The sequence below is a fragment of the Megalobrama amblycephala genome, linkage group LG11 (genome assembly GCF_018812025.1).
Source record: "Megalobrama amblycephala isolate DHTTF-2021 linkage group LG11, ASM1881202v1, whole genome shotgun sequence".
Lineage (NCBI taxonomy): Eukaryota > Metazoa > Chordata > Actinopteri > Cypriniformes > Xenocyprididae > Megalobrama > Megalobrama amblycephala.
Window position 1 is genome coordinate 33,978,363 of NC_063054.1, and position 22,044 is coordinate 34,000,406.

The following is a 22,044-nucleotide window of genomic DNA, read 5'->3' on the forward strand; positions in this document are numbered from 1 at the left end:
ATGACCTTGAATCTCCAAAACAAACATATTTTACTGAGTAACATAAATCCATCCAGGGCCTCTGCTGGCCAAATGTGTTCCCTAAGCAGAATTGTATTATGTAATTAAAATGATCACAGAAGTACTGTAATAATAGTTTATGGTGAAACACTGATGTCTACGGTAGCTATAAAAATGAGGAAATAAACCTTATGAAAGTAACGTGACCCTTCAAATAAAGATTATATCAATTACATTGTTACACCAGTAGGTAGCGACAAGTGTATTTGCGTTGAATCATTAATTCAAGAGATTCGTTCAAATATCTGATTCATCCAACAATGATGTCTATTTAGAACACACCACGGATGTATATATATATATATATATATATATATATATATATATACACACACACACACAGTACCATATATTTAACACAAATATCTTTACTTTACCATGGTTCAAGCCGCGATGCAGAGCATATTAAAATAATTAAGGTTTTATGACTAGGCTACATTAGTCTATCTATCTATCTATCTATCTATCTATCTATCTGTCGTCCAGTCATTATGAAGCCCCTCCTGTTGCCTGTTGAGGACTTAAATGAAGTGGACCCTTGTACAGATGTGACGCGCAGCACTTCAGACGCACTGGATTGAGGGTTTCCAACGCGCACCAGCAATCGCTCATGGCGTGTTCTTGTGTTTTACAAGTTATTGAGCAAAGACAACTGCATCCCTTCATTCTCTCGGTCTGTTAGTGAGGTTGCGGCTTCATTTAATCTAATTCTTTATCTCTCTTGGACAATACATGTTTTTGATACATGATAGCAGTGTGGATGCGGCGCATAACTTTTTCTAAATTGCGCTCATCCATGTCGAGCGCGTTCATTTCTGAGAATTAACATCATCTCGTCCAGCTGAAGAGCACACCTCAGTTGTCCTCATGGATATTTATTCGTCTAAACTATTACCTGCAGTGGATTATGGAGTTGGTGCGTTCCTGCTGCTCATCGGTAAGATTGACTTTCTGGATCTCCAACTTTTTTGGTAACCGATTCTGGTGCGCGTCTGTTTGTTTTCAAACGGATTGCTGAAATTCATTTCTTACATAATTGACTCAAAAGGGATTTGTGATTCTGAAAACGTAGTGTTTTATAGAGAAGATTATCAATCGATGCTTTGGTACTTTGATTTAGGAGAAACCGGGGTTAGTTGTCACACGCGAGTAGTTCTCATGAGAGTTCATATATCTCAGCAACTACAAGGTTTTTGAACAACTACACTAGTTCAACTGCACATTTGCCTTTTTCCTCTAGAATTGGTTTTGATGTCAAACAGCATTAAATTAGCATAATTTGTGTCAATTGTGTACTAAACCACCAAAATCATCACACTTTTTGGGTTTACAAGTACAAACAATTAAAAATCACACTATACATTTAGTCAAGAATCAGCTATATTAGGGAGTTTTTACATTAATGTTTAATTTAAGTACTAATTTAAATCTAATCCAAATGTATGCTTTAACTAATTATTTACTGTCCAAAACAATGGATATAGGGATATTTTTGTATGTTAAATTTACGTTTTTGCTGTTTCATAGTTGTTTTGCTCTTTTATATTTTCTTGTATCCCAGTCTCCCTTATTTGTGAACTGATAAATGCCTGCATCCTATCCTTCTCTCCCATCTTTTGCCATCAACATCATTTAATTCACTCATTTAGTATTTTTGTAGAAAATCTGAGTGTCATGAATTTCAAAGGGAAAGAAAAAATCAATTATGAAATTACTTCAGTTTCAGCCGTAAAGCACCTCTAGTGAAGACAACTGTCATCAGCTTAATCAAAGTCCCTTTAAGACAAGTCATTTCACTCGGCGGCCATCTTTGAAACGCCTATCGGGCATCCTGGGCATCATGCAATCTCTTTGAATGGGGAAACATCAAATGTTCCAAAGCTGTTTGCCAAGCTTTCGATTAAATTTCATATTTGAAATCACCAATGAAATCTGACAACAACTGTCTCATTTTTTTTTTTTTCCAAACGCTCGAATCATGACAAAAAACTGTATTTTTTAGGCTGGATCAAGCTAATGCGCATGTGCAGACCTAAATGCGCGTCTCTTGTGCCTCATTTCGGAGGCGCGCGTCTGACTGTTTCTATAGAAACCAGTGCTTCTAACGGCCGCTGCAGTGACGCGATGACTTTACCAGTCGGCGATTGGCTCTTAAGGGGGTCGCACACCGGACGCGAAGCTCGGCGCCGCGCAGCGCCGCGCCACGTCTTTAAAATTCAAACACATTGTTTTCTATGAGAGTACGCACACCGGCGGCGACATTCGGCGCCTGTCCGCGGCGCCCAGCTACGACTCAGGAAGTTGTTCAAAATCCTGCCGCGCCCAGTGCCCAAGGAAGTCGACCGGAAGTTGAAGTCGGCCGGGTGCCGCCATCTTGTAGCAGAACTTCACTTGCGTTAGCATCCCCATTGACTCCCATTCATTTTGGCGTCACTTTGACAGTGAATAACTTTACATCTGAGGCGTTTAAAGACTCCATTTGTCCATTATTTATTTCTAAAGATACACGACAATGTATAAAGGGCTCCATTACCTTCTATGTTACATTATGGCCCCGTAGAAACAGTTTTTGTAAAAATAGGCTAACGATTGCGTCATAACCACTCGACTCTCTGTCGCACAGTAGAGAAATTACCGTAGAGACAGGAGGAGAAGCTCGCAGGCAATCGGGGTGATTATCTTAATATGGCGTACTGCCGTTACATTTTAAAATACTATACAAAATAATTAATCAGAATACTTACTCCTGCTCACTCACGCCAAAGAACTCCCCGCTCAAGCTCGCCGTCTCTGCAAGATTAACAATGGCAGTTTGGACGCACAGCTACTAGAAGATTTACATCTGTCAGACAGGTTGCGGACGTCATCAAGCTTAGTTTGAGTCTGCGCGTCAGAAACGGAAGTGCTAAAAATCGCTAAAAATGGGCTTCACTTCTCTCAATTGAGTTCCAATGGGGTCGCTGTGTCCATTTCTTTTACTGTCTATGGCCGCGCCCAGTGCCCAAGGAAGTCGACCGGAAGTTGAAGTCGGCCGCGTGCCGCCATCTTGTAGCAGAACTTCACTTGCGTTAGCATCCCATTGACTCCCATTCATTTTGGCGTCACTTTGACAGCGAATAACTTTACATCTGAGGCGTTTAAAGACTCCATTTGTCCATTATTTATTTCTAAAGATACACGACAATGTATAAAGGGCTCCATTACCTTCTATGTTACATTATGGCCCCGTAGAAACAGTTTTTGTAAAAATAGGCTAACGATTGCGTCATAACCACTCGACTCTCTGTCGCACAGTAGAGAAATTACCGTACAGACAGGAGGAGAAACTCGCAGGCAATAGTATGCATTAACTTAATATGGCGTACTGGCGTTACATTTTAAAATACTATACAAAATAATTAATCAGAATACTTACTCCTGCTCACTCACGCCAAAGAACTCCCCGCTCAAGCTCGCCGTCTCTGCAAGATTAACGATGGCAGTTTGCACGCACAGCTACTAGAAGATTTACATCTGTCAGACAGGTTGCTGACGTCATCAAGCTTAGTTTGAGTCTGCGCGTCAGAAACGGAAGTGCTAAAAATGGGCTTCACTTGTCTCAATTGAGTTCCAATGGGGTCGCTGTGTCCATTTCTTTTACTGTCTATGGCCGCGCCACAGAGCGCCATTTCAAGGTTTTATATTAAATTTATATTATATTTCCCTCAAATCGTCAATGTACATACTGATAAGTAGCAGTGCAGCAGTTTTTTTGTTGTCCGTCAATATTTGATCTGTTTGAGGAGGACATAAAAAACGGCATTCAGAAACCTTCATAGTCTACATTGGATAAATATATAATATAATGCAATTATGTCTGTTGAATACTGCATAATTTAGAAGTTGATATTCTTTAGTACTGTGAAATCCCCACAAAATACGAAATATTAAATATATTATATATTATTATACATTAGATATCATGAACTAATAATGAACTGCACTTATACAACCTTTATTAATCTTTGTTTATGTTAATTACAACATTTACTAATACATTATTAAAATCAAAGTTGTATTTAACATTAGTTAATGCACTGAACTAACATGAACAAAGAACAACTGTTTTTTAACTAACATTAAGTTAACAAAGCTTAATAAATACTGTAACAAATGCTCATAGTTCATGTTAGTTAACCTAATACATTAACTATGATAACAAATGAAACTTTATTGTAAAGTGTTACCGAAATAACTTGTTTTGCTAACGTTTTCACTCGGACTAGCTAGTTAACGCTAGTTAAATAATATTGCTACAATGTAACATAGTTGCCTAGACAACCGATACAACAAAACAATAACAGATGTAATGTGATCTTCATTAATGAACCTTCAAAAGCCAGCTATTATTCAATACAAATAAAAAAATAAATAATAAATAAAGTAAGAACTCACCCATCGTGCAGCTCTTCTGTCAGAAGCCGATTCAAAATTGAGTTCGCGCGTATAGAATGTGCGCGTCCGGTGTGAGATACCTGAGACGCGGCGTGGCGCGGCGCCGAGCTTCGCGTCCGGTGTGCGACCCCCTTTATTTTGAAGGCGGGACTTATTCCGCCATATTGCAAGTTACACTTTTTCCCATTCAAAACAATACTAGTGGCATGTCTTATGTTATTCTATAGTCTTTGGCTTAATATAATTTAATGTCGATTCAAATTAGTTTAGTAACAGTGTTATTGTTGCACAGTTAATCAGTTAGTAGTTTTGCCCCATGTCATTTTTTAGGTCTTTGCAACTGGGGACATTTAATCTCCTCAATACATGTCACCGCAAACTGCAGGTGTTTGATAAATCCTTGATGCAACTGGCAGAGGGAGCATTGAACCTATTGACAAGCTGAGGATAATGGGTAAAGCTGATGGCTTACTTTACCCATAAGGCTCTGTTGAATGAAGGTCCTCTGTTCTGTTCCCTGGAAGACTGTTTGTTCCTCGCACAGGAATCTGTTGTTAATTTTGCTGGAACAGATGTAGATATTATGTTTTTTCGCCGCAGGGAGATCTATTATTTTATACTAGAGTCTTGCGTGAAATTCTTTTAAACGTATGACTACAGATGGCTCATATTAAATGTAACCCACATACTCAGTCAACCTGGATGAAGGATTTCACTAGCACAGCACAGATCAAACCTGATAATGCTAGTAAAATGTAACATTCAGCAACTTAAAATAATGTATCTTTCATTTAGTCATGTCAGCTGATGCAGTATGTGTTGGGTCAGAACTGAAACTAACCTAAAATTGCTTGGGAAATTTCTCATGAGATTGTATGTGGGTTTCACTTTTAAGTTATTAGATGCTCAATACTGTAATGCAGTAATGTATTTAATTTTTTTGTTTGTTTGTTTATTATTTTATTTAAACGAGCATAATAAATACTACCATGATGTATGAACATTTTACAAATGGACAAAATTAAATAATATATCATTTTTTTAAATAGTAATAATGCAAAAAAATAAAAATAAAAATTGCACAGTTGTTTTTTTGGGTCCGTTTTGACCCGGAAGAGGTACATAGCAATTTAAAAAAAAAAAAAAAAAAAAAAAGTACTTTGTAAGTTTGTTAAAGGATTAGTTTACTTCAGAATTAAATTTTCCTGATAATTTACTCACCCCCATGTCATCTAAGATGTTCATGTCTTTCTTTCTTCAGTCGAAAAGAAATTAAGGTTTGTTCTCAATTGATTTAATTTCAGGTTGAAGGTCCAAATGTCAGTTTCAGTGCAGCTTCAAAGGGCTCTACATGATCCCAGACGAAGAATAAGAGTCTTATCTAGTGAAACAATTGGTCACTTTCTTAAAAAGATTATATACTTTTTAACCACAAATGCTCGACTTGCACTGTTCTGCGATGCGCCACACGTTGGATAATCACGTTGGAGAGGTTACGTGTGATATTGGCGGAAGTAGGCTAAAAACTCCATCTCATTTTTTCCTCCAACTTCAAAATTGTCCAACATTGCTGTTTTACCTTTTTTTTGTAAAGGGCGGTTGACTTAGTCTTCTGCCTACGTCACGTGACCTTTCCAACGTGATAACGTAAAGCGTGACGCATCACAGAGCAGTGCAAGACGAGCATTTGTGTTTAATAAGTATATAATTTTTATAAATTTTTTTTAGAAAATGGCCAATCATTTCACTAGATAAGACCCTTATTCCTCGTCTGGGATCATGTAGAGCCCTTTGAAGCTGCACTGAAACTGACATTTGGACCTTCAACCCATTTGTAGCCGTTGAAGTCCACTATATGGAGAAAAATCCTGGAATGTTTTCCTCAAAAACCTTAATTTCTTTTCGACTGAAGAAAGAAAGACATAATCATCTTGGATGACATGAGGGTGAGTAAATTATCAGGAAATTTTATTTCTGCAGTGAACTAATCATCAAAATACACGCCCTTTTTCTTCCAAATTTTTTTTTATGAAAAATGTAATTAGGTTATTCATTTTTTTAAGCAAAAACTTTTTGGTGTGAAATATGTTCCTCACATTTTACAAGACATTCACCCCATTAGATCTTGATTAACAATGCCAGGTAAAAGCAACTCCACGGTCATCCATGGGGTTCAATTCCCTGGGATTCGTGAATATATGCCTTGAATGCAATAAAAGTTGCTTTGTATAAAGTGTATGTCAAATGCATAAAGTAAATCCCAGTGTGAAACTGTACATGGCTGAAGGGCAAAACAAGAAGTTTATCAAAGAGTCAAGATGACATACATTACTGTTGGTTGCTGAGATTAAAGAGAGGCAGAGACACAAAGAAAGGACACAAGAGACTGTTTGAAGATGGAGTTCCATTAGACTACAGAAGAATTCATCTGGGATTTGGATATCATGTTGCTACAGTATATATGCACCTAATTCTTTAATTCTGTATTTCTCCCTGTTATCTTTCACATGCAGCAATTCTTTCCATCGTGGGGAATTTGATGGTTCTTGTGATGGCGTATAAGCGATCAAACCACATGAAGCCCCCTGAGCTTCTAAGCGTGAATCTTGCTGTGACAGATCTGGGAGCAGCCGTCACAATGTACCCGCTGGCTGTAGCCTCAGCTTGGAACCACCATTGGATAGGGGGAGATGTCACCTGCGTGTACTACGGCCTAATGGGATTTTTCTTTGGAGCAGCTAGCATGATGACCCTGACAATTATGGCTATTGTTCGCTTCGTCGTATCTTTAACGCTCCAGTCACCCAGTGAGTTCCTCAGGGGTCTATCCTTTTTCTGTTCTGACTTCACGATTGCTAACGAGTTGTACAACCTCAGGGCTCTTGAGATGAAGTTGAATTGCCTTTTCTTATCATGTTAATGTTCTGTTCAGAATGACAATGATGTGTGTTTCACAATAGTAGTAGTTCACATTTTTCAAATATGTTAATGTGAGCTATTCAAACTCAGTTTACAGATTTTATTGAAGCCTTTTCCCTCTGTTTTTGCCACAAAGTAGTCATGTGCTTTTTAGAAATGTGACATATCCATTCTAGTGACTTCTGTTTGGGGTCAGTTTGATCCTTGCAAAAGCATATTGCAGATTAACACAATAAAAGAAAACAAAGAATCTTAGAATTTATTGCAGGCCTCCATAAGACTCAATACATATCCCAAATTTTAATGGAAGATGATTGATGCATGTTATCTGCTGACAAATTAATATTCCAAGTTCAGTACAATTTAACACTCAACAGCATTTGAGATGATTATTTTTGAGATCATTACAATTTCCAATTAAAATCTGCATTTCAGAGCGGTACTTACACTGGAATATAAATGTTAAAATGATCACTGTTTCAACAGTATAGACACAAGACAAACAATATGTGATTTTATTTAGAAAAAAATCGCATACTAATTTTTTCTATGTAGAGTTGTATACAATTTTACAACTTTGTTGCCATGAAAGCGCAACACTGTAAACTCTAAAACGACTGTAAAAATGATTTAAACAACTTTACACCTCAAATAAATACACATTTTTTTAAACAGAAGAATTAAGGCAAGTTATGAAGTTATAAAGTTATGAGCTTTACATTTCTGCTATTAAATCCTCCAGAAATTGGCCCTATTCACTGTATACACTGTATTCTTTGTAAATGCCTCTCCATTTTTGCTTTTATTTTTAAAGAAAAGGAGGGAAAAGAAGTTGAAATCTGAAACCAAACCTGGAATATTAATTTGACCATACTTTTCAAGCTATTAAAATGAGCTTTGAGGTCTCTAAGACCCAAACAGAATTAGTTATATAAATTATATTACAAATATATAGTCTTGAGAGTAAAAAGAGGGAGATTTTGTAGTAAAAAAATAGATAAATTATGATAAGTCTCAAGCATATTTAAATAATGAATATTTATTTGGTGATGATAACTTGTCATTTAAATGTTGACAGATGTACTTCTCTCCTACAGTGTCAACAGTCCAGCAAAGAATGCAAAAGAGCTTTTTTCTTCAGTATGATGTAAAATGATATCACACATCTGACATTCTCCAAATAGGGTGTAAACAGCCAATCATTTCTGATTTATTCCTCTATAACAGCAAAACAAGATTTTGATGACAGATGGAGTGGTCTGGTTTCCTCTCTGTAAGGGGTCATATTCTCGCTAAGAGCTGCTGGGTAATTCTGTTACTGCAGATAGTTGTCATTTACACACAAACTCAGCATGACAGTTCAGAAAGCTAACTTAATAGTGTTTTTTGGGGGGCTGTCTCATGCCAGGAGGCAAACACTGAATTATTGAAAAGAAACTTGGCATGGGGAAAAACTGCTGTGTAGAGAAATAAATAGATCTCTTTTTTTGTGCAGACAAATCCTGATGAAAGAGCTGAAAGAGATACAACCATAGACTGTAAAAAAAATATGGACGTAGTGTCCGTGACGTCACCCATAGAGTTCTGAACAGCAGTTTTGACGCGTAAATGAGGCCGCGGCCATCTTAGCTGCACGTGACCGCACGTCACTCACGGATAACTGAAAATGGGCAAAGAGGCGGGACGAAGTTGGAGCCCATGCGACTTGTTGCTGAAACCACGCCCGCCCTAGCTATCTATCTTAGATACTATCTAAAATATTAATAAAGATAGGATAGCAATATCATTAGAAAGTACTAAAGGATTACTGTCAATCTACGGTGATTTTTTTACGATAACGTTATAGATGCTCCAACACCAATAGGCTAATTAATTTGTGTGGGGTGTGCAAATAACACAAATCAAATGGGATTTCATACCTTTATAATGAAATAGAGATCACAAGATGAATCCAATCCGTGGCACTTGGGTAAAATATATATATATGTACCAGATGTATATCTCTCAAATGTTCTCTCAAACTAATGAGCACGTATCCAAAGTATAATTTTTCAAAATAGTGCAGCAGTTTTAGTTATATCCAAGCAGTGCTGTCGGAGTTGTATATCCTCCTGGTATTGTCATTGTAGTAAATCTCAGGAAAAAAACTTTTAGCCAATGCCACGACGATCCAAACAATGTGTGTTCCGCATGCGAGCACATGTACACAGACTGACTCGAGTATGCAGCAAGCCATATATTGTATAAAATAATACAGAAAAAAGCACAAATACGACTGAGATGCCAAATTCAGCGGCTGAAATGAGCTGCTGAGGTAACATGACGGCTCACAGACAGCAGAGGCATACCTGTCACTCAAGTGGCCACGCCCTTAATGATGCAGAACTTTAAGGCTTAATATAATTTAAACAGATGAGCTATAAAAAAATTCACCCCCCTCAGAGTTGTCATGAAGGGCAAAATTCGCAGTATAGACCAAAACCACAATATGAACCAGACTGTAAACATGTTTTTTTCTGCTGTAAACTTGGCTAATTTAACATGATGGTCAATGAGATTCTGCTCACTTCTGCAGCCTGTCCCTAGCGGCCAGTCGATGAATTGTAGTTTAATTCACTTCCGTATTGGCTTCACGGGAAACAGGGGGAGGTTGCCGCTTGGATACAACCCTATAAGAACTCATTAAGTAGGCTATGTTGAGTTAAGCAAGCACCCAGAACACTTTAACATCACAATGGCTAGTGTTGCATGTCAAGCACTACTCATGCTTACATTAAATCAAACAATCTAGACTAATCTTTTTGTGTAAGTTCAGATGTCATATTCGGCATATTTGTGCATCTGTAATCTGGAAAACCACACATTTCTCAGTTTTCTGGGAAAAGATCTGTATGCACAGATCTGTGTCTGTCTTAAATGAAGCATACAGACGCAAACCTCAGTGGCATCAAACCGCTCTCTCAGCCACAGATTCAGTTCAGGCACATCTAGACTAGGGACACAGTTGCCCATATTTTTACATAGTGCGCATTAAGCTGATTATGAGGGCAGTTATACAGGTCAGCTTGTACAATTCCCCTTATATCAGTGTTCGTGGTGATGCTTGTAGGCAAAAGAATTGTACCTGCCTTCCACCTATAGTACAGTATGCATTAAAAAGGTATTATGTTTTATTTAGCAAGTCTGTAACCACTTATATCATAGATGTAGACCATTTACAGCCATTTCAGGCAATATTTAGAATCTTTAGAATCACCAAATTTACTGAAGTTCTGAGTTTTTGTTTAGGAATTAGGCTTGTGGGTGCAATTGGCCAATGCCCATTTTTAAAATGACCATGTTATAGCTATCCGAATGCCTAAGTTTAACTTTAAAAAAAAAAAAGTAGGTTTTTCAAATAATCTCAAATATTTAACGAATGATCCGATTGACACCAGTGGTCTTAGAGGCAAAGTTATTCAGAATGAGGAGTTCTATCATATGGTATGAATATTGTGTGTATGCATGGAAAATCGCATTTTTCACACAACAACAGACTGAGCCCGTACATAGGTGGACCATGTTTGATGAACTTATCTCATTCCGTTCAAGAGTGATAGACATTTAGTAAAAATGCCAACACCCCACTACGAACGTTTTGGCATCCCTTCATGGACGTGAATTGAAATTTCGAATTTTTTTTCCCAATACGTATTGACAGTCAGACTCCAGAGAATCTTTCTGCACTTCTGATCAGGCGAAAAACCTAGGACTAGTTTGTGCTAGTTCATGCTTTTCAAAAAATCCAAGATGTGCGTCTTGTTTGTCTTGAGCCAAGGATTCCAATGAAATACTTGTCTGCGAATAAGGAATTATGAGCGATTTCGTACTTTTGATCACTGTAGCACCTATATACTTATCCTAATAAGTACAACAGGCTTTCAGTGCCATGCACTTGAACCCATAATTAAAATAAAAAAAAATTATAAATGGGACATACTGAATCATAGAAAACAGGATTTTCTTTGTTCTTTTAAAATACATGGATTCAATGTAGATCATCTGGCCAAATGCATATGTTTATTAAAAATATATTCATGAGCACAAAAAATATTGTTAAATTATTATATTATTTGTAAAATAGAGGGATTTCAATCAAATTTGAAATATTATTTAATTATTTACATTGTATTGTATTATATTTATATTTACCGTACCTAACACTGTAGCCTTAGCCAACCCATATAGGTTCATTCAATTGCTGAAGATACACAAAAACATGCACTTCACAAGCAAATTGGAAGTTCATTACAGGGGCAGGCAACTGCGACAGAAAATGGTCATATAGAACTAAATAATACATAGAAGAAAAAAAAGCCTTTTTTCATTTAGATCCCCTTTTCTGTCTTGTCTCTGTCCATAGAAGAGAAAATCAGCAAAAGGAACGCAAAAATCCTTGTGGTATCCACATGGCTGTACGCGCTACTCTGGGCTATATTTCCTCTGATTGGATGGGGAAAATACGGCCCAGAGCCGTTCGGCCTGTCCTGTACTCTGGCCTGGAGGGACATGAAGGAACACAGCCAGTCTTTTGTCATCACCATCTTCCTCATGAACCTCATCTTCCCAGCCATCATCATCATGTCGTGCTACTCTGGTATCGCTCTGAAACTATACGTCACCTACAAGTCTATGGACGACAGCAACCGCATACCCAACATGATAAAGATGCAGCGGCGGCTCATGGCGGTGAGTGTGTTTGATTTACAGCATGTACCAGCTGATATTATGAAACATAAGATCTGCACATTAATACATTTTTAAAGTGCTAAAATAAAAAAAATAAAAAAATAAATAAAACTTAAAGGTGCAATATGTAAGATTTTTGCAATAAAATATCCAAAAACCACTAGGCCAGTGTTATATATTTCGTTCACTTGAGTACTTACAATATCCCAAATGTTTCCAACTATTTGTAAATCATGAGAAAATTGCAATTTTACTCAAGGCTCCGGGATGTGTGAGGAGTCGCACCCGCGTTACCCTCGGTTTCCACAAGGGAACAACTGTTTGGTTACGTTTATAGACAGAAAACTAATTATTGTTATATAGCTCAACATGTTTAGTCATATTGTTTAAATCTAATTTTCTTGATTTTTTGCGAGTACCATGCTTTACCATGCCTCAGAGAAAAACACTATTTTGTCAAGTAGCTAACATAGCACAGTCAGATGCAGCTTTATTTTTAGTAACAGTAATACAGAATTTTCTCCATCATACAATACATTTTAAAATTAACTGCATGCCATTTATCAACACAAGTCATCCAGCTGATCCAGATGTTCTAAAATTGAACTATCTTACTGCAGTGTGCAACAAGTGTCTCACAGCAGCCACCGAGCGAATGCACAGAGTAACGTTATAACATCATTTTCAACACTCTCAAATGTATCTAATATGATAAACAGAGCTGTGTTACCTCATACTCATGACTGGAATAGCGGAAGCAGCGCCGGCGACTGTGGCATAATTAAAGTCCTGCTGCTCGTGCGGCGTGTGTTGCGCAATCGCTCCAGCAGCCTCGTTCAGCTCCCACAACACTCGGTCCTGCTCTGCTTCATACTACAGTAACGTTAATAATCACACCCATGAATGTGATTTCTTCCTGAGTCCTATCTGTAATGACTGAGACAAATCAGACACAATTATTTGTTAGTTAACCAATAGTTTTAAGCTCACTCTGGGGTCTGTCCCCATCCCCCGAGAAGTTCTCAGTTACAAGTTTATTGCGCCAAAGAATGTGCTTGCCACATTGAGAGCAGAGAAGAGACACAGAAAAACTGCATCTTCCCTGTATTTTCCACACAGAACACAGATGTTCCTGCATTAATTTATAGACAGACTATTCTATAAATGAACATGCATATTCCCAGGAAATGGTATCCATTATTACTGTGTTGTATTGCAGTCATTGTATTTACAATTTTATGATTTTTAAGTTTTATGACATTTAAGGTAACTTCAATTATGCCATGTTTAGTGTCTGTGGGTTCGTATTGAGCAGATTTAAATGCTTGTGTATGCGGTATGTCCATACCTGTGCAACACATTTGTATTACAAGAATCTTTAATAGTTCTTCTTCAAAAACTCAGCCAGTTAATCTGCTTGATCATAAAAGCCCCGACAAGGGGGTGTGTTGTCGCATGGAAATACAACACCTTCATTGGCTACATCAACTTTAAGAGGTTGGACTTTGACCAGAGGTTAAAATCTAGAGAACAATGCCACTCCCTCTCTTTTCCTTGCTTCTGGACGACTGAACGGACCTCCTTGCTGCAGGCCTTTCCAGGCCAAGGCCTGGAGGCCCGCTGGCCTCGGCCTACAACCCAGCCATGTGCTCATCTATAAGTTGTTCCATAATACTTCATCCAAGAAGATACTGGCAACAACTTCAGACTGAATCCTCAAGATCTCTCCTCAGATGGCAGATCCGATGCTCCTCAGCCTAAAGGCATCTTGCAAGTATCGTACATTTGAACACTAAACAGCGATTTAGTATTGATTTGTAAAACTTACCTTTGTCAGCAAAGGTGTTTTATTACTAAGGAAACTGATGATTCCTTTCCATATTGTCTTTGACTTTTTCCTATAGCTCTAGTAACAGTACCTCTTCCGGTTCAACCCTACTCATTCTGACCTACGTATGTGTGTGACCTGCGTGTTGTAGGGACTCGTTCGACAGACGTTACCAAATGGCTTCATCAGCCAGAGGCATGATTGAACAAAGCTTCATTTGGTCCAAAAGATCCATTTCCTGAAGTGATGACGTGACTTCTTTTAACAAAGGACTCTGTCTAAAGGACTTCCTAGCTCATCAGCAATAAACTAATCAGAACCCATCACGTGGATTTGATCACATTAAATCTATTGATTCTCTCACAAAACCCTCTTGTATTATCGGACGGAACAGGAAAATACCCATCAACGGATTTAAAGACGAATCTGTCCTATCAATACCTCCCTTGTGTTGACCGTCCATCGTGACCCGGTCACTCGTGACTCCGGTCAAAGTTTAAACTATGCTTAAGAACTCAATCTTGAATCTCAAAAGGGACAATTGTCGATTACTTAAAATATTAACTATATACAGAATAATACATGCCATGATGTAATTACTAACATGTCTATTCAATGTATTCAATATGTGGGTTTTCTTCAAATGCATTATTGTAATCATTGTTTTTAATTAGGTCAGTCTAGTAATATGTGTGTAAGAAGTGTGCCATGTTTGAGTTCTAAATGCAGAATTTATAATTCTGTGTAATTCTGTGTGAATGAAACATTGAAATTCAGTATCAGGAAAATATTAAGAAACTTTATAAAGTTGTTAATAAAACAGGAGAATGTTCTGCAGATATCACGCGATGTGATCAATAGACAATAGACGAGGCGTGTCTAATCTCCGTAGCAACGTCTCATTGGAGGATCGCTCCCTTAAAACTATGCTGTCCGAACAAGCTAATGTCAGAAGCTGGAGGTCAGAAGCTGGAAGTCAGAAAAGGCCAGAAGTCGGTCAGAAATCGCTCGAAATCGGTCAGAAGCCGGTAGCCGAAACACCGCTACTTTGACCACGGCAGAAAGTCGCATGGGTCATTGATAACTGATTGACCGGGGCTGATTTTCCATCGAACACCCGACTTCAACCACGAGCTGCGCCGCTGATCATTCGACAGCCGTCACATCCAGACTCCAAAACACTTCGTGAAATATCTGACCAAAGTCTCAAGAAGAGAGCCGCTCAAGCCAGACGCTCAGCCAAGCAGCATCCTTCAAAGCTTCCGCGCAACCCACAGGGCTTTCCCGAGAAGACGTCACTTGAAAGACAGCCAATCCAGAACGGGATTCCGCTGTACACGAGTCACGGAACAACCCGATTACCTCAGCTGTCACAGCAAACGCAGGTACAAGCAAACTTCTCTCTCTCTTGCTGGAAACTGGTGAAACTCCTTTAAACCTAAAGAATCAAGCCAAAGCTCTGCTTTTGTGATTTTCCTCAGGTTATGAGTTAAGTTAGCACTGAACTTGGGACTTTTCATAACTCATCAACTCCGCGAATGTGTGTGCATGTATGTATGTGTGTGTGTGTGTGTGTTTAGCCTTAGTTTCCTGTAATCATTAGAAGTAGTCAATAAATCTTGTTTTGATTTTCACATACGAGTTTCTTGTGCTGTGTATCAAATTACTGTCTTAAACTCAAAGATCAAGTTACCTCTTGCTTATAATATAATAATTACAATAATAACAATAATCATAATAAAATATTGTTACTGTTGGCCGCAGAATAATATTTTATCCAGAATTGGTAAAATACTCTAACCTCAATTTTCGCTGGACGAATAATTGATGAAGTGTTAAATATTAATTCTGAATCATTTACAGTTGATTCAATTCTTATTCCCTGTAACAATTAAATTGAGCTAATAAATAGGCTAAGTCCTTACAGTGTATGTTATGTGTTTGTTAGTTTAGTTATGTGTTTGTGAGTTAGTTAATAAAGACTGTGCACAATACATGTTTGGTTCTGACTCCGTCTGCTAATAAATTGCCTCTTAAGTGATTTAGATCCTGACTACATGCTCTGAGTAGTACTGTACAATAAGAATGTTATTTTTCCATAACCTGGAAATTAACATTTCTTAGAATTAATAAACAATCAACACTGAGTGTTCACTGGACGAACAGGTTAATTGATTGTAATATTAATCTTTATGTGGCTACATCAAGTTAATCTGATTAACGGATTTACATATTCATAATTAATCATAATTAATAATCATAATGATTTATGAATAATTATTAATATTTCCCCATTGAGTTAATTCGCTACATATCCCAATTGTTTCCACTGGCTGTGATGTGAAGAGAACATGTCCCAAGAGTCTGAGCTCAAACTTGCCGTCATCAAGCTACACCTTTGTTTTGAATAGGCCTCTAGCGACCTCTAGTGGAAATAAATCTTACATATTGCATCTTTAATAAAAACTTAAAAGACATTTAAAAAACCTAAATGACAAAACAGCAAAATTACTCAAACTTTAACTAAAATTAAAATAAACATATATCATTCTAATATATTAAAATTAAAATAAGTCTGTTGTGCACACTAATGAGAGTTGCTGTGAACAATGTGAAAATCATTGTTGCCAGTATATTGAAAAGTGAAGCCTTTACAAGCAGAAGAAAAAATAATAAATGGGGTTCAAACCGGCAACCTTTCAGTTACCAATCCTTACATCACACCCCACTCAAATTCTGATACTTTCAGCAATCTCAACCTGAACAGAATGTTGCTGAGGGATACATCTCCCTGTAGATGAATTAGATTTTTCATAACAGATGAACATAACTCATTCAAAAATGAGCTCCATTCATCCTTAATGCCCTTGAGCTTTCAAAAGCAAAAGCAAATTTTCACTGGTTGTTTTGCCATGTTCTTATCTGTGTTATCATGTTCTTCCCACATGAGACCATTTCAAAGCTGCTGTAGGCAGAAGCTTCACGTCACCTGAAGGTTGTTTATAGACACATTCAGCATTCATATTTTGCACTGTGAAATGTGGTTCCATGTAGGCCATAGCTGAATTAGCCCCAGTATGGACCCTAAATGGGTTTGTCAATGGGTTCCTGTAACCCCTATCTAAATTAGCCCCAGTATGTATCTGAATTAGTCCCAGCATGCACCCTAAATGTGTTTGTCAATGGGTTTCATGTCGGCCCTATCTGAATTAGCCCCAGTATGGGCCCTGAATGGGTCTGTCAATGGGTTCCATGTCGGCCCTATCTGAATTAGCCCCAGTATGGCCTCTAAATGGGTATGTCAAAGGGTTCCATGTCAGCCCTCTCTGAATTAGCCCCAGTATGGACTCTAAAAGGGTCTGTCAATGGGTTCCATGTCGGCCCTATCTGAATTAGCCCCAGTATGGACACTAAATAGGTTTCTCAATGGGTTCCATGTCGGCTCTATCTGACTTAGCCCCAGTATGTATCTGAATTAGCCCCAGCATGCACCCTAAATGTGTTTGTCCATGGGTTCCATGTCAGCCCTATCTGAATTAGCCTTAGTATGGACCCTGAATAGGTTTGTCAATGGGTTCCATGTCGGCCCTATCTGAATTAGCCCCAGTATGGACCCTAAATGAGTTTGTCGATGGGTTCCATGTCGGCCCTATCTGAATTAGCCCCAGTATGGACACTAAATGGGTTTCTCAATGGGTTCCATGTTGGCTCTATCTGAATTAGCCCCAGTATGTATTTGAATTATCCCCAGTATTGACCCTAAATGGGTTTGACGATGGGTTCCATGACGGCTCTATCTGAATTAGCCCTAGTATGGAACCTAAATGGGTTTGTCAATGGGTTCCATGTCAGCCCTATCTGGATTAGCCCCAACATGCACCCTTAAATGTGTTTGTCAAGGGGTTCCATGTTGGCCCTTTCTGAATTAGCCTTAGCATGGACCCTAAATGAGTTTGTCAATGGGTTCCATGTCGGCTCTATCTGAATTAGCCCCAGTATTGACACTAAATGGGTTTCTCAATGGGTTCCATGTTGGCCCTATCTGTATTATCCCCAGTATTGACACTAAATGGGTTTCTCAATGGGTTCCATGTCGGCTCTATCTGAATTAGCCACAGTATGGACCCTAAATGGGTTTGTCAATGGGTTCCATGTTGGCCCCATCTGTATTATCCCCAGTATTGACACTAAATGGGTTTCTCAATGGGTTCCATGTCGGCTCTATCTGAATTAGCCCCAGTATGTATCTGAATTAGCCCCGGTATTGACCCTAAATGGGTTTGTCAATGGGTTCCATGTCAGACCTATCTGAATTATCCCCAGTATGGATCCTGGATGGGTTTGTCAATGGGTTCCAAGTTGGCCCTATCTGAATTAGCCCCAGTATGGACCCTAAATGGGTTTCTCAATGGGTTCCATGTCGGCCCTATCTGAATTAGCCCCATTATGTATCGGAATTATCCCCAGTATTGACCCTAAATGGGTTTGTCAATGGGTTCCATTTCAGCCCTATCTGAATTAGCACCAGTATGGACCCTGAATTGGTTTGAGGGTTCCATGTCAGCCCTATCTGAATTAGCCCCCGTATGGACCCTAAATGGGTTTGTCAATGGGTTCCATGTCAGCTCTATCTGAATTAGCCCCTGTATGGTCCCTAAATGGGTTTATCATTGGGTTCCATGTCGGCCCTATCTGAATTAGGACCAGTATGGGGGCCTAAATGGGATTATCAATGGGTTCCATGTCGGCTCTATCTGAATTAGGACCAGTATGGGGCATAAATGGGATTATCAATGGGTTCCATGTCAGCCCTATATCCAAATTAACCCATACTGGGTCAACCTGGAACCCATGGACAAAACCATGTAGGGCATATATCTCAAGCCCATATTGTGCCTACATTGGCCCCACCATGTAATGTTGGCCGGGAATAAACATCAAAACAGATCTCAATGTGTTATTCTTTGCTTTTACAGATTGCTGTGTTGATCAGCATTGGGTATGTCGGCAGCTGGGCGCCATATGGCATCGTTAGCCTGTGGTCCATCTACCGGCCTGGTGATTCAATCTCCCCTGAGGTCAGCATGCTACCTTGTCTGTTCGCAAAGACGTCCACTGTATACAACCCGTTCATCTACTATATCTTCAGCAAGACCTTCAAACGAGAAATCAACCAGCTGGGCTGCTTCTGTGGGAGATCCAACATCTTTTGTACATCCAATGCCAAAAACAGCCCGGAGAATACCATCTTCATGGTGTGTGACACGAACAAGTCCAAACCTGGAGCAGCGGAACAATCGTTAGAGGAAAGTAGGGAGAATGAGACTCAACTGATGCCGAATCAGAATCAGTTGAGTCAGGATCTGTGATTTGCACTCTTATGTGTGAATCTGTACATAACATTGGTTAACAGGAAATTTCTATCTATTTTGCCTGGTTAAAGTCACCATGAAATCAAAATGGACAATTCTTGTTTTTGTTTTATGGAATATTGCAATATTTATTATAAATAATTTTTTCTGTGCACATCATTATTATATTTTTTAATTCATGTGCTCTTGTAATCTTCAATCAAAATAACTTCTCTTCCCTCCTGCGGCAACATCTCTTCTCTGATGATGTGTGTATCGGCGTGAGAACGGGACAACCTGTCACTCACATGAGATCCACCAATAGCAAACCCCAAACATCCAATCAATTCCCCATGCTGAAAATCAAGTCTTGTTCGAAAGGCCATTTCACTCAGATATACATTACATAGGGATGAAAAGACTATCTTAAGTTCCATTTCATGCTGACTTCAAAGGCACATGAAGTGGTCCATTTACTTTTAAATGAACTTTTGTGTCCACAAGCTGCAATACAGATACATATCATCACTATGTATGGCATAGTGCATTACTTTGTGCAACTGTAGTGAGGGGATTAGGTGTTATGTGATGGCTTTATAAAAAGGGCATTTCGTTGAAATATCATACAGTCTGTTGTTTCACCATGCTAAGTACACTCAAGTAGATTTCAAGACAAATGAAACATCATTCTAATAGTTCACCCAGTAATGAAAATCCAATCATTATTTACTCACGTTCCAGACCTGTATGACTTTCTTTCTTCTGTAGATCAGTTTAAAGGATTAGTTCACTTCAGAATTAAAATTTCCTGATAATTTACTCACCCCCATGTCATCTGAGATGTTTATGTCTTTCTTTCTTCAGTCAAAAAAAAAATTAAGGTTTTTGAGGAAAACATTCCAGGATTTTCTCCATATAGTGGACTTCACCAGGGTTCAAAAGGTTGAAGGTCCAAACTGCAGTTTCAGTAAAGCTTCAAAGAGCTCTACACAATCCCAGATGAGGAATAAGAGTCTTGCCTAGCGAAACAATCAGTCATTTTCTAAAAAAAACGTCTCGGTTACGTATGTAACCCTCGTTCCCTTTCAGTCGGTCACGTTCGACGTACGTCAGTAGTGACTGACGAATTGGGATATCGCTAGAGAGCCCTATCAGCTTCGAGTGAACTAAAACAAGCCAATGGAATTGGCGTGCGATATTTGCATAATGCGCACCGCCTCCGACAGGTGTATATAAATAGGAAGCAGATGCAATCGCACTCTGTTTTTCGCTGAGGAGACAACTGGTGTCCGCACAACAGCGAGGGTACAGAAACTGTGGCGACGGGGCGTACGTCTCCGTTCCCTCCTTCAGGGAACGAGGGTTACATACGTAACCGAGACGTTCCCTTTCAGTCGGTCACGTTCAACGTACGTCAGTAGTGACCGACGAATTGGGATCCCAAATAAAGCGCCACAGTTACAAAACCCCTTCCAGTGCCCAGTGCAAGCTCTAGCCACCCGTCGCACCAATTGGGACGGTGAAGGGGGCGAGCTTACGCCGAGAGAGTCTACTGCTGTTCCGACATACCCACTAAGTAAACTAGACTACACTGGGGAAGCGAACCCGTAGGGGACGCTGTGGAGGCCACTACCTACCCAATGGGGGAGGAGTTTACGTGGAGAATACACATATGGACTGGCCCGGGGGGCAGTACGCATATGGAGTCCCTGGGATGGCTCCACCTGGGTAGGGGGAAACTCATCTGACAGGTGACAGCAGAGCTGGCTCTGCTAAGGGCTTTCGCCGTAGGGAGTTTTAAACCGTGGACAATTACACATATGGGACCGCTCACGTAGAGGAGTCACGACATATGGAACCCAGCCAACAGACAACGTCAGGGACGGATGTTGGCCTGGCATCAGACACTCCGCAATGTCTGAGCCGAAGGGGGAGGCGGAGGAACTCGACAGGGTTCGCCAAGTGGGGAACACGACTGGAGTCAATAGATGCACGTATCCGGCCCAGGGGGCGGGAATGGCATTGCAAGCCGACACTTAGAGCGGGTTCAACGCGTCTACCGGCTAGTGGAAGTGAGTACACCGGAAGATACCGGCTCTACACGTAGGCTATAGAATCTAGCGAACGTGTTAGGTGTCGCCCAGCCCGCAGCTCTACAGATATCTGTCAGCGAGGCTCCATGAGCCAACGCCCAGGAAGAGGCCACTCCTCTGGTGGAGTGGGCTCTCAACCCAAGCGGACAAGGCACGCCTTGGGATTCGTTCGCCAAGGCGATGGCATCCACTATCCAGTGGGCCATCCTCTGCTTGGAGACAGCCTTTCCCTTCTGCTGGCCTCCGTAACAGACAAAGAGCTGGTCTGAGGTCCTGAAGCTTCGCGTTCTGTCTACGTGCACACGCAGAGCGTGGACGGGACAGAGCAAAGCTAGGGCTGGGTCTGCCTCCTCCGAAGGCAGCGCTTGCAGGTTCACTACCTGATCTCTGAAGGGAGTGGTAGGAACCTTGGGCACATATCCGGGCCGGGGTCTCAGGATGACGTGAGAGTCGCCGGGCCCGAACTCTAGGCACGATTCGTCGACCGAAAATGCGTGCAGATCCCCTACCCTCTTCAGAGAAGCCAATGCAACCAGGAGGACGGTCTTGAGAGACAGTGCTTTTAACTCGACTGATTGCAAAGGTTCGAAGGGCTGACCCCGGAGAGATGTAAGAACCAGGGTCAGATCCC

General features: G+C 39.8%; 1 protein-coding gene across 1 annotated transcript; it reads left to right on the plus strand.

Moving 5' to 3' along the window:
* The first annotated feature begins 551 nt into the window (after positions 1–551).
* Positions 552–19,521, plus strand: opn8b (opsin 8, group member b). Its single transcript, XM_048207629.1, has 4 exons — positions 552–997; positions 7,008–7,301; positions 11,816–12,141; positions 18,946–19,521. The coding sequence occupies exons 1-4, from the start codon at positions 928–930 to the stop codon at positions 19,336–19,338; spliced, it is 1,083 nt and encodes a 360-aa protein (XP_048063586.1). The 5' UTR covers positions 552–927; the 3' UTR covers positions 19,339–19,521.
* Positions 19,522–22,044: the final 2,523 nt, after the last annotated feature.